The sequence below is a fragment of the Triturus cristatus genome, chromosome 5_2, assembly GCF_964204655.1.
Source record: "Triturus cristatus chromosome 5_2, aTriCri1.1, whole genome shotgun sequence".
Taxonomy (NCBI): Eukaryota; Metazoa; Chordata; class Amphibia; order Caudata; family Salamandridae; genus Triturus; species Triturus cristatus.
This window is the reverse complement of record NC_140588.1, coordinates 961,484,819-961,499,112: the sequence shown is the minus strand read 5'-3', so window position 1 is coordinate 961,499,112 and position 14,294 is coordinate 961,484,819. Positions and strand designations below refer to the sequence as shown.

The window sequence follows — 14,294 nt, the reverse complement described above, 5'->3', positions numbered from 1 at the left end:
GTGACTACTCATCCAGGCTACTCGTATGCTCACAATTGATTATTAGTTTTTGATGAGATTCTTGTTACTTCAGAATATGATGTCAACCTGGGTATCATCGGGATATGATTGAAGTTTGACCTGTGAATAATTAAACAATGTAAATAGGGGAGCTAAATAGATGTAGAGAAGACCTGGTGACATTGGGGTGCCTTGATGAATCTTGCAGCAGGAAGTAGCTTTCGGTGACACAAAAGGACCCATCAAAATTCTGCAGGAGAGGTGGAAGAGAAAGAAGTGTCCTCGTCGGCATGAGCTACTGTAGCAAGTCTAAGAGAATTGCCTGATCTACCATATTAAATGATGCAGAGAGGTCGATCAACACCAATAGGCAGCCATAATTCTTACCTAGTAGTGGCAACTCTAAGTCTTAATTTTTTCAAATTGCTATGGAAAATCAATTTTTGTGTCTAATCAAGTTAAAGCTAAGTCATAATTTGCCTGAGGAATGGTTACCTAAATTAATGGACCAACAATTCGAAACAGCACACCTGATAGCTGGATAAAAGTACATTTGCATTAATACAGTTCTGGAACTTGTGTGTGCAGGGCTACACCACAGATTCAACAAGCTTACAGGGTTATTTTTACATTAAAAACAAAAATGGGCGAATATCTGATTTCGATAAGTACTACATTGTTAACTGGTTAAAGCACACTTAAGATAAGTATGCTTTTGTTGTGTTAAAAGAATAGCCACTCATTCACAATATGGTGAGCCCTGAATCATTAAGCCTTTTCAGAACTGTAGACCTTCAGTGATTGAATTAAATGATGAAAAAAGGAAGCAGAGAATATTTTTTTTCAAATATCAGTACCATACAAAAAAGTATATTTTGCATTATATTAAAGTTTTAGAGCATACAAAGTTAAACAAAATGAAGATCAACCAGGTATGGTGTGAACACCAACCAAACCGTGTATTACATCTAGTGATTCAAGAAGTGCAGCATTTTCAAGAGTGCTCACCATCAGTGAAGGCTGTTTCAGTTCATGTTATAGCTCTTCTGCTCTTCATTGAAGCCAGTTGATCCTGAGAGAATGCTAGCTTCATACATAAACCGTCTTTAAATAGAAATCTCTTACTTTGCTCTTTAGAACAACACGTTTCTCAAAGAACACTTAATATTGCAAAGTTTATAAACAAAAGAACTATTTTGATATATACTTGGTGCCATCCGAAAGTAGTCATTTATATTGCATATCCTCTTTTGATATAAATGTTCTTGACATCACAGTTGGATCCAAAGCTTGTAATTGTAATGCCACAAAAAGTAGGTAATACAACAGGTTCTACTGTCTAAAGCCTCCTTTCCTAGGTCTATATTACAATCTTGTCTTTCAGTTTAGGTTCTAAGTTTATTATTCCAAGTCAAGGATGAGTATGAACTCAGACACAGCATCCATCTGCTTCTACTTTGTGTACACTTTGGTAGACTTGCATATTACAGTGGTGAGAAAACAAGAGAACTCAATACTTTTCTGTTCATTGTAAACCTTTCGACAGTACTTGCAACCGAAGAAAGGAAGATGACACTTGCAAAACCACATACTATACGGCTTCTCAGGAACACAAATCCTTCATGCAAGGAGACGTGGGTAGCAACGAACGACTTGTACTTCCAAACAGTCCTTGCAACAACATAAATGGGTTAACATCTAAAAGGTTAAACATTATTTTTAAAGCAAAGATAAAGTGCTGTTACTGATGGGCTCTCTGTGAGTAAATCAACAACCTTATAAAATAAATAAGTTAGAACTGGTGTAAAAAAAAAAACTCTGACCGCTTTTACTTTTTTTGAAGTATAATGAACTTGGCTCTCAGCATGCTTTTATAAGAGGTCTGAGTGGAAAATGCCATGACCTACAATCTGCAATATCACTCATCGCCTATCTCTTCGACCTGACTAACGTTTCAGAAGAGTTTCTTTTGTTAAAAAAAGAAAAATATTAAGAAAACATAAAGGTTTTTAAGAATTTTTCAATTTAGTTAACAAAATCCATCAATTTGCCATAGTGATTGAAAAATGCAAAATTGAAAACAGTTACCCAAGTATCCTCAAGAGTTTTCTTTGTAAACAAGAAATTGCTGAATAGTGGAACATTCCTTTTGGGACCGTCTTACTTCAAAACGAGGCTCTGGCACCGGCAATCCTCTTTGTTCTGAAACTGCTTTCAGCTCGTGTTTTTATTTTACAGGTGCTCCATGGCAAATAAAAGGTTCCTCCCACAAAAAAACTAACTCGGAAGGATATCTCTGTGCATTATCCTTTTGGGAGGAAATTGTCTGAAAAAAGTAGAACTTTGTGTTGGGCACCGTACGAGTTTTTGTGCTCTGCTCGTGTATATGTGATTTTAGGCACTTTCCGGCTAGAAAAGCTGTCCCAGGACCAAGTCCACGCATGGTCCATTTCGAGAAGGTTCTTCATACACTCAGAATCTCGAACTCTTCCTCTAATTCAAACAGTTTATCTGTAGATTCAATGAATTCTAAAACAAAACAAAAATAAAACAATGTCAGATAGAGGTAACCTCCAAATAACTGAGGAGTCTGCCATATGTGTTACAAAATATGATTGAAAAACGATAAAGCAGTCAAAAAATATAGCTGTTCTCGAAAAAGAACTAAGCAGAGAGAATATATTAACTATCAAGTACGGTTTCTCTGCCAAAGTCCTCTCAACCACACATACTTCTCCCTTATGAGCAGGGTTTCTCCAACTCATCTTCTGGCAATCAAAAACTGGATGGGAGTTGACGGCCTACGCCTAGACAGTGATAAAACCGATGTCTTGGAAATAAATAATAAGGCCAATAACACTTGATGTTAGCGTGCCCTCACAACTAGAGCCACCGCATTCTCCGAAGAAAGTGGCACAGAATCTGGGTGTTTCCTAAATGCCAGTTAATATTTAACCCACAGACAGCAAGGCCACTGTGTAAGCACCCAAAATACCTATCAGGTATCTTCCATTTCCGCAAACCAGTCACACCTCCTTTATCCTACTCTGACCAAAACATTTTTATTCCAAGACAGCACTTGTCCAAATATGAGGCTGATCATTAATAGCAGAAGAGTTGCCCCAAAAATGTAGGGCTAGTAAACAACTTCAGCATAAATTACAAAAGAATCTTCCAAAGCTCCAGGCACCAGGAGCAGGTTGACTTTAGCTGTTTTGACCTCAAATCCAAGACTAAGTGTCCCCTCTCCCCAAACTTCCTTATTCTATGATGCACATAACTGAGTTTGCTTGATCCATTTTTAATTCCATGGTATGTTTACTGTATGTATTTAGTTTCTGCTGATTACAGTATTTCCTTTGTATTCCATTATGTTAGTGTTGTTTTTTTGCTGCTTACCCGAATTCTGTATGTCGTATTGTTTGCTACGCCTTGAAGTTTGGGCCCCGGCATATGATGAGTTAGGAATAATAAACAACAATAAACCACATTGTCCATTATCATTTTTCAACTCAGGTTCGACAGTGTTGTGTCCTCACTCTGTATTCAATAGTTATTGTTTTGACCCAAATGTGTGACCTTGCCACAACCTTCTGCAGGACTAGCTTGGGTTCTTATGCACATATCTGAGCCTCCTTGCTTTGGATAGAAAATAATTTGGGGGTCTCAATTAAGAGAGACTCTTTAATTTACGGTCACTGTGGAAACAACTATTTGTGCAGTGAATGCAATTACAAGTTTATGGCATCCAGTAATTACTGGTGGAAAATTTGTAAAAAGACCGCAACTTTGAATGTTTCAGCCGGCCAAACCAGTCAATATTTAATGAGGAAAAAGGCCTAGTAATTAACAGGACAAATGCATTTTGGTGAGGAAAACGCCAAAACCTGCTATTATGTCACATTTTGAAGGGTTCAAATAGCAACATGGCATATTTACCGCCCTCGATAAATTCAGATTGCCTTGATATCAGTATTAATCGAGTGCAATAAATATTGTGCACCACCCAGGTGCACTCTTAACTGAAACATTAATATTTAATTTTTAGATGTATTAGACTTTTTTTAAATTTTTTTTACAGCTGATCACTCATGACTCTCAAGAGATGGGAGTATTCCTTGCATATTAATTTTTAAAACAAGGGGGTTTCAAAGTCACAAACTAACTAACATGAAAGAGACAATGGTTTCCATTTCTTATGCGTAGATATGTTAAAACAGTATATTTTGAATAATCTTATATGATTAATATTTTCAACACTATTTCAGTTCGGAAAATACAAAAATACACGGCCTATCTCTTATTTCAAACTATGTTCATCTGTGACAGCGCTTCAAAATATCTGATTCCTGTTTAAGTTCTTCAATGTAGAAAGATTTGGGATGATAAATCTTTGTCATTCAGTGCACTGTATGATTCAGAGAAAGAAAATGTGTTGCTAGTGCAGCATTGAGGATCCCATGTTATAACACAATTCCCCCTTCATGTAACCAGTCAGTAAACTGCATATGTAAGTGCTGAAGGTTACACAAACCCTGCATTTTATACATGCACTGTAGGAAAGTACCCCTTTTTGACATGGTCACCCCCATTTTTGCCTGTTATTTGATAGATCCTTTACTGAAGAGCACTGGGTTCCTGATAACCAGGTCCCCAGTGCCAGTGTTCTTTCCCAAAAACAAGGTAACTATGCAATTGTTCTTGACTGGCAAGATCTTTAGAACCCTTGTAAGTCCCTAGTAAATGGTACCCCTGGTACCTAGGACACGGGCACTAAAGAGGATTCCAATATGCTGCAGCATGTATTGTGCCACTCTAAGGGACGCACCACCAACCTCATGCAGACTGCCATTGCAGGCTGTGTGAAATGGTGCAGACAAATGTGAAAACACAACATGACACATGCCTTGTGTGCCATGCCCGCAGACACTGCATGCAATATATGTAAGTCACACCTACAGCAAGCCTTACAGCCCTAAGGCAGGGTGCATTTTATTACATGTGAGGACATATCTGCATGAACAGATATGCACCTGTGCTGTTTAGTCCAACTGCTAGATAGTGCAAGTGAACAGGGAAGCCATCTTGAGTACACGTACTGAGCACCGGTCATTACGAGTTCCCCAGCTACATGGTGGCGTCACCGAAACCTATGGTGTTTTGTATCAAACACCTTGTCTTAATAAATCCATACTGATGGGGGGGCGTGGCCAAGCCGCGGGCTAAGATGGCCGCACGGCGTTGAAGCTCCGCCATCGACCCGGCGCAAACCCTGCTTTCCTCGCCCTCCTGATGCGGGCGCGGGACACCAGACGCTGCCGCTGACCCTACTAAGACCCCGGAGTGCGCTGGGATGCAGAGCGGACCCCCCGGACCACGGGGGCGCCCGGAGATGAGCACACCATCCTGAGGCCCAAGATGGCGGGCTGATCCGGGAATGGGGGACTCGAGTGCGAGGAGAGCGGCCGGCCGAGAGACAGGTACCCGGGGGGCTCGGAGGGGGGGGCATTGAGCACCGTGGTGCAGGCTGGCGGGGGCCCGCTTCTTTCTCCCTACGCCGTTGCGGACCGGAGGACGACCGGGCGCACGGCTTTGGACCTGCGCTCCGGCCGCGGCCTCGCTCGTTGTCTCCTCCCTGGGGCCCCGGGCTAATCCGGTCGGGGAGCCTGGGAGGGGTGGCGGGACGGCCTGCTGGCGGTGGGGGGGGGCGGTTGGGGCCCTGCGCTGGGCCCGACACCCGGGTTGTCTCTGCCTCGTTACTTGGGCCCTCTCGGGTTTCGCCATGTGCTCCGCGGCTGGTTGGTGCGTTCCTCCCTTGCCCCTCCCGGCGGCGCCGAGTCGTGGCTGCTGAACACATCGCGATGGCGCACTTGATGTTCCATTGGGGCCCTGCTGGCTACACGGAGTCGTGGCTCTTGCCTGCTGCACAGTGAGGTCGTGATCTGTCCGGTGCCCGGTGGGCTCATCATCATCAGTGCTCCAGACCAGATTGGCTAAGGATTAGCCGGACGCTCCATCGCACCATCGCCTCCCTTGCTCGCTACACGTCTGGCGGTTGCGGGAATGGGTCGCAAGGACCCCAAACAGAAAACGCTGCAGTTCGAGAAACTGTCGGAGCAGCCCGCGGATAACCCCCCTGACATGCCGGACCCGGCTGGTGGGGCGACCGGCGGCTCGACGACCCAGGCTCCGGCCCCGGACTGGCTACAGGAGATGCGTGCCGGCTTCAGGGCCCTGGATGGTCGCTTTGACGCCCTAAATAAGACGCTGGAAACTATGGGGGCCAAAATCCAGGCCCATGACAAGCGTTTGGGAGAGGCTGAGGCCCGGATCTTGGCAGTGGAGGATAAATCGGTGCAGGAGATCAAAAGGGTGGACAGATTGGAGCGCATACTGAAGGAAGTGGCCAGCAAAAACGAAGATTTGGAATCGCGCAGTCGGCGCAACAATGTACGGATTATTGGGGTTCCGGAGTCCACGGCCACGGGCAGGCTGGATGTTTTTGTGGAACAACTGTTGGCTGATATCTTTGGGAGAGACTCCTTCACTCCTGGCTTCGTGGTGGAGCGTGCCCACCGCTCCCTGGGGCCGAGACCTAACCCGGGGCTCCCGCCTCGCCCCCTGATTGCCCGCATTATGAACTTCCGAGACCGTGACACGGCCTTGCGGCTTGCCAGAGAGAAGGGCGAGATTACTTGGCAAGGCTCAAGACTTTCATTCTACCCTGACTTCACCGCCATGGTCCAGGAGGCCAGGCGTAAGTATGCGGGGGTGAAGGCGGCGCTCCGGAACCTGGGCCTTAAATATGGCATGCTCTATCCGGCCCGGCTCCGGGTCGAGGTTGATGGCCGAGCTCGGCTATTTGACAATCCCGCTGCGGTGCAGGAGTTTTGCCGTACCTACAAGCCGCGCAGGGGCCCGCCGGGGGGAGATGAGGGTGGACGCTCTCCCCCTGGTAGTGGGTCTGCGGGCAGCCAGGACCTGTTCTTATCCTCAGGTGTCGGCTGAGACTGCGCCCGCTACTGAACTTTGCACTGTTTTGACTTTGGTTATTTGAGGACGTATTAACATTTGGAGTATATTTGTGCTGCAGCGCTGGGTTGATTGCGGATCGTTGTCACCCCCCTTTGGTTGAAACCGCTGGGATCGTTTTCTGTTGCGATGCTCTATTTTTTGCTGTTTGGTTACACTGGGTATTCCTGCCTAGAGCTATGTTCTTCTTTTTTTCCAGAACTGGGATTGCCTCACGTTTGCGTGGTTTGGCTGGGCGGGGGGAGGGGGGTTGGGGTAAGCAATTTTGATTCTTCTACTACGGCTATGTGTGAACGAACTTTATTGATACACAGTGACATTCCGATTTTGCTGCTCCCATCACTTGCTGACTGGCATCAATGGCCCACATAGGTTTGAATGAAGCTCCTTTCAATCTATCGTTAATGACTTGGAATGTCCGGGGCCTGAACAACCGGAGTAAATGCAAACAAGTACTGCATTACTTAAATCGGCATCAGGTGGACATTGCTTTTCTCCAAGAGACTCATCTGCATGGCCCCACGCCCTCCCGCTTTGCGGCTTCCTGGGGCGCTCACCGATACTTCGCTAATTACAGTAATTACGCCAGAGGCACTGCGGTGCTGATCCATAAGAGAGTCCCGTTTCAGTGCCGGACGTTTCTGGGGGACAGGGAGGGGCGCTACTGTATTGTACAGGGGGTCTTGATGGGCCATGTTGTTACTCTTGTCTGTGTGTATGCCCCCAACACTGATTCCCCGGATTTTTTCAATGCGCTTGCGGCCCAACTGGTAACCCTAGCGCCGGCTGGCGTTTTGACGGGCGGCGACCTAAACATGTTACTGGATGTGGGGCTGGATAGCACCTCTGGGGCCACAGACTCTAAGCCTAGGGCAAGGCGCGCATTCCTGGACATTTGCCGTCGATTCTCGTTGACGGATATATGGCGCAGGCGACACCCAAACACTACTGACTACACACACTTTTCAGGGCAGCACAACACTTGGACCAGAATTGACTACTGGCTCCTCTCCCCGGGCCTGTCCCCTTGGTTCCGCGCGTTGAGGACGTTCCCGAGAACGTACTCGGACCACTCTCCAGTCCTGCTTGGCTTAGACGTTCCTCGACCTGAGGGGTTTGAGCGGCAGTGGCGCTTCCCTGGGAGGGCGCTGCTTGATGACCTTTTTGTGCACGAGGTTTCCGAGGCGATAGAGGACTACTTCACCATAAATACTGGCTCGGTGGACTCGTGGGCAGTGCTTTGGGATGGGTTCAAGGCATACATCAGAGGGGTCTGCATTGCTAAGCACGCGGGGGTCCTGAAAGTATTGCGCGCCACAATAACACAACTGGAGATACAGCTAGACGCGCTAGACACTGAGGCGCAGCAGGCACCCGCGGACGAGGTATTTACCAGGCGCTTACGACTGTTATCTGACTTCCGGGAGGCCGCGGACAGGGAGATCCTGTATCTGGGGAAATACCAGGTTGCGCGTAGGTATGGAGAGGGGGACAGACCAGGGCGCACGCTAGCGCAGGCCTTGCGACCACCATACAGCAAGTCCCTTATCGCCGAGGTGCGGGGCACGGACGGGGAGCTCCGCACAACGCCCGCTGAGATCCGGGACGAGTTCCTGGCCTACTACACAGATCTATGCACCACCAAGTTGGGTGACTCCGCGGCCGCGCGTGCGGCCTATTTATCGGAAATCGCTCTTGTGTTCCTGGATAGGGGCATGCAGGAGTTCATGGCGGGACCTATAACGGTGGCGGAGGTACGGGGGGCGATCAAAGTGCTCCGGGGCTCTTCGGCCCCGGGCCTTGATGGCTTCTCCGCTGACTTCTACAAGGCCTTTTTGGACCTGCTGGCGCCCAAGCTAATAGAGGTGTACGCGGAGGCCTTGGAGCGTGGCTCCCTCCCGTCAACTCTTAGTGAGGCGGTCATTGTGCTGCTCCCGAAGCCGAATAAGGACCCGACATTGTGTGGGTCGTACAGGCCCCTCTCCCTCTTAAACACTGACTATAAGATCTTGGCCAAAATAGTGGCCAACAGGCTTTCCCAGCTGATGGAATTCATTATATCGCCCGCACAGTCCGGCTTTGTCCCCCGCCGCTCGACGTCGCTGAATTTGCGTACGCTCTTCACGGTTCTGCACAGAATTAACCCGACCACTCCGGCTGCAGCGATCCTCCTAGACACCGAAAAAGCGTTCGATTCTTTGGAGTGGCCTTTCTTTCTTTCCGTCATGGAGCGCATGGGCATGCCCACGAACTTCCTGGCGACCGTCAGACTCCTTTATAGTCGCCCTACGGCCCGTTTGCGTCTCAACGGCACGCTATCTCGCCCATTCTCACTCACGCGCGGTACGCGGCAGGGTTGCCCGCTTTCACCGCTCTTGTTCATTTTGGCTATGGACCCCTTGATTCGGCATTTCCAAGAGCGGCACCTCCACAGGGGTCTCCAGTTTCGGACGGGCCCATTGCTGGCCTCTCTGTATGCCGATGACACAATCCTGTATGTCAGGGAGCCGCAGGCCAACCTGGCCCCCTTGATACATGAGATCCTTCGTTTCGGTAGCCATTCGGGCCTGGGCATAAACTGGCATAAGTCCATCATCTTCCCACTGACTATCGGCACCTCCCCATGGCAATGTGAGTTCCCTCTTGAGTGGTGCTCAGACTCGGTGCGGTACTTGGGCATACAAATACATTTGAACACGGACGAAATCATCCGCCTCAACTATGGCCGCGCGATTGCGCGGCTGGAGACTCAGGTGGATGGGTGGTTGCGGCTCCCGCTCTCTATGTCCGCCAGGATAGCTATTCTTAAAATGATAGTGCTCCCCAAATTCTTGTATCTTTTCAATAACATCCCTATCCCTCTGACCCGGGCCTTCTTCTCCACACTGCGGTCCCTCATGATTAGACTGGTCTGGGGCGGGAAACACCCCCGGATCCGCTGGGCGACCCTCATACTCCCACAGGATCGTGGTGGCCTTGGAGTGCCGGATTTATATTTATACTATCTAGTCGCTCAGTGTGCACATGCCTATGCCTGGTATCACCCTGATGCTCGGATCCCATTCCTTCGCCCAGAGGCGGACTTTGTCCTCCCGGGTCGCCTGTCGACGGTGTTGCCTAGAGGTGTCCCCAGGGACCCAAAGGACATTCAAACTGTGTCTACCACCAGCTGGGCATGGAGCAGGCTCTCGCGCTATCTGGCTCAGCCTCAACTATATTCGTCTTCTCTCCCGATACCCAACCCTGGGCTGTTACCCGGCACGGATGAAGCACTAGTGCGACGAACGTTGACGAAATTTGACCTCACCAGGATCGGGGACTTGTACCCGGGTGGGCACATTTTCTCGGCGTCAGAGGACGCGCGATTAAGTGACGCTACATTCATGGACCGGTTCGTTCTTCGCCGGCTCTATTGCGCCGCCCGGGCGGAGATTCAGGGATTCCCCCTCGAGCCGGCCTCCCTTGAACCTCTCACCATCCTGATTGACGCCGATACGGGGGCACATATTGTTTCCAAGCTGTACAAGGCATGCGCGGCGCGGGTCCCCTGTGCGGATGATCGTGCGCGGGAGGAGTGGGGGACAGACCTTGGTAGGCCTATCACGGACGAACAATGGACGGCATGTTGCAAGGTCACCGACACAGTGTCATTGAATAGCCGTCACAAACTCCTACATTATAAATTCCTGCGCCGTTGGTATATGACCCCGGTTAGACTCCATGCCATTGATCCCGCGCGGCCGCACGCCTGCTGGAAATGCGCTGCACCACATGCCGATTTTGCACACATGGCCTGGACGTGTCCGAGACTGCAGACATTCTGGGCTCAGGTTCACAAGATCCTAGAAGAGATGCTAGGGCTTACACTCATTCCCACTCCTGAGGTCGCACTGTTGGGTTATACGGTCAATTTCCCAAAGAATGTCCGTAAACTGGCCTCGCTAGGGCTTCTTCTGGCCAAGCGGGAGATAGCAAAGCACTGGGGGAGGAAGACAGCTGCCACGTCCAAGACATGGCTTACAGCCATGGCTTTCTGCAGCACGAATAGCGAGATCTACTCTAGTCTCCTCCCAACGATAGCGCGGCCTAGGGACATCTGGGGCCCTTATAAAACATACATTGCAGGCTTGCCTGGCTCGACCCCACCATCCCCGAATCCCGGAATAGCTCCCACTGGAGTGGGGTAGGTCGTACCAACCCACTATTACGCAGATGTAGGGGTCCTGCTGGGGTGTCGACGCAGGGATATTAAGCTCCTGGGGTCAGGTACTGTACACCGCGTGGCGTTTTCCCAGGTTAGAAATGAGGGCGGGGGAGGGGGACGTCTTTGGTACCCTGGAGACAGCTCACGGGTCAGGGATCCCCCTGGTTCAGGTTCGGGCAAGTGTTGATGATGGATTGGTAGATGGGGTCTTGTTGTCGGTCGCATTCATGATGTGGTATTGTTTATCTACGGACCGGAAATGTCACAATGCTGCTACTGATTTGTTATTTGTGGATCACACAGCCGCAAACTCTGTATTATTTGATTTGTCTAATTTCAATAAAAACTTTAAAAAAATAAAAAATAAAAAAAATAAAAATCCATACTGATGCCAGTAGTGGATTTATTAAAACATGCAACTAGAGGGCATCTTAGAGGTGCCCCCTGAAAATCTACCAACCTCTAGTGTACTGGCTGACTGGTGTAGACTAGCCTGCCACCACAGACAGGTGTTGTCACCCTACCCAAGCAGGATGGTTACGTAATCAGCATATCAAGGCCAGGAGGCTTCAAATGCCTCTGCCACTTTTGATATGAGAGCCCGGCTTCCCCCAGACAGAGAAATGCCACCCCCTGCTCAGAGCCCATTTGGCACCAAGACAGGCGGGAAAATTAGTTTAGTCAGGAGGCGTGTTCACTATCGGACTACTTACACCGTTATGGTGGGCTACCTGAAGTGATCACAAAAAATAGAATTCCACCATCTTGTTTTTTGGTGAAATTAGATACAGTGGGTCCACTGCCCACAGGAAGTGTTCATATACGGGATGTAGGAACCCCAAAGGTAAGTAGCCATTGGCTACTACCGTACAATCCTCTTAACACCCCTAAATTGAGTATTTAGGTGGCACCCCTGAAGTGAGCTGCTTGATGAGCCCCACACTAGCAAAATTCCACCATCTGGTGATACCAGAATTTAGCAAGCTGGGATAGGGTTATGCCCACTTCTCACAGGAAGTGGTCACATGGGGGCGTAGTGACCCCAAGGGTAGGTAGCCCATTGGATACTACTCTCCAGTGCCCTAATGCCCGTACATTTAGTATTAGTGGGCTCCCTGAATCCAGAGCTGCAGCTTCCACAGACTACAAAGAAGAGGACACTGAAAAGCTGATCCCCGCAAGAACTGAAGACTGCTGTGGCCTTTTGGTGCCAAACCCTGCCTATCGTACAGAAACTCGACTCATCCTGCAGCTGTGCATCCTCCACAAGCCCCAGAGGGTTGCCAGCACTTTGCCAAGCAGCCAGCATCTCCCTTGGAGTAGAGGAGCTACTCCCCTGCAGTCTGTAGGCACCGACCGCGACGTCAGGTTTAATGAAGCTGCTCTCCACCAGTTCATAGTGCAGACACATGTCTCTGAACATGGGATAGGAGTGGTCCTTTCCCAGACCAACAATGATGGCCATGACCAACCTGTTGCTTTCATTAGCAGGAAGTTTCTCCCCAGAGAGCAGTGTGGAGTGCCATTGAGAGAGAAGCCTTTGCTGTGGTTTGGTCCCTGAGAAGTTGAGACCATACTTGTTTGGCTCTCACTTCCTTGTTCAAACTGACCACGGGCCTCTCACATGGTTGATGCAAATGAAAGGTGAAGACTTTAAACCATTGAAGCAGTCCATCTCCCTGCAGGGAATGTATTTTACAATGGAGCACAGACCTGGCATTGACCATGCCAATGCAGGTGGCCTTTACAGGTTTTTCCAATTAAGCGATGAGGACCCTCTTGAGAAAGGTTAGTCTCAGCCTCTTTTGTTTCGGGGGTTGTGTAGGAAAGTGCCACTTTTTGACATGGTCACCCCCCTTTCTGCCTGGTACATGATGAGATTTAAACTGGAAGTGCATTTGGTTCCTGCTAACCAGGTCTCCAGAGTCAAATCTCTTCCCCAAAACTGTACAATTGTTGCCCCAATTGGCAATGCTTTAGCACCCTCTATAAGTCCCTAGTAAATGGTACCCCTGATACCTATGACCTGAGGTACTAAAGTGGGGCCCCAAGGACTGCAGCACGAATTGTGACACCCTAAGGGATCCCTCCCCAAACTCATGCAGGGCTGCTATCGCAGACAAATATGAAAACATACCTGACACACATCCGTGTGTGCCAGGTCCCCTGCCACTGCATGTAGTACTTGTAAGTCACCCCTACAGCAGGCCTTACAGCCCTAAGGCACGGTGCTTAGTATTACATGTGAGGGCATTCCTACATGAGCAGATATGCCCCAGTGCTGATCAGTTCCATTACTGCCAGTGCAAGTGAACAGGGAAGCCATTGTAGAATATGTGCTGGACACTGGTGAAAACGAGTTCCCCAGCTACATGATGGCTTCACTGAAAATAGGAATGTTTGGTATCAAACATCTCATATTTACAAACCCACCCTGATTCCAGTGGTGGATTTGTAAATATATGAACACAGAGGGCACTTCACTGGCACAGACCTGCTATACTGCAGACCACGCTCACACCAACCACGGTGTAAATGTAATCACACACTCAATGATGGTCTATCCTGCTATGTATATGTTGCAGTCATTTACGTGAAACGTGATAATTGTCAACTTTTAAAGCTAAATGCCAATAAAAAGAATTTTCAAAAAATATGAACACAGAGGGCACCTTGGAGGTGCCCCCTGAAAACCTACCAGCCTCTGGTGTGTTGGCTGACTGGTCTCTGCCAGCCAGCCACCAGAGACAGATTTCTGACCTACCAGGGTGAGTGCCTTTGCTCTCTGGAGGTCAGAAACAAAGCCTGCACAGGAAGAAGAGGGTGTTCACATCCCCTCCCTCAGGATGGCCTACTGATTAGCACTCCTACGCCGGCGTGTTTCAACGAAGCTTTCGCCGTTGAAATGCGAATCTGTCTCCCCTCACAGCAGTGGAGGCTGACCCCCTTTTGTCCAGAGCCCTTTGGCACCTTTAGGTAGGCAGGAAATTAGCTAGTCAGGTAGGTGTGCCAACCCCTCAGGCTAGTACCACCACTAAGATGGCCTAACCTGATGTGG

The 14,294-nt window shown here is 48.9% G+C and overlaps 1 protein-coding gene across 2 annotated transcripts in view; it reads right to left on the bottom strand.

Annotated features, from left to right (window-relative positions):
• Positions 1–873: 873 nt before the first annotated feature.
• ATG4A (autophagy related 4A cysteine peptidase) overlaps positions 874–14,294 on the bottom strand; it is a 159,667-nt gene continuing 146,246 nt past the window's right edge. For both annotated transcript variants that reach the window (XM_085608159.1, XM_085608160.1), the window contains one exon: positions 874–2,529. In XM_085608159.1, the coding sequence (XP_085464285.1) occupies positions 2,465–2,529 (65 nt within the window). In that variant the 3' untranslated portion in view covers positions 874–2,464. The remainder of the gene's footprint in view (positions 2,530–14,294) is intronic.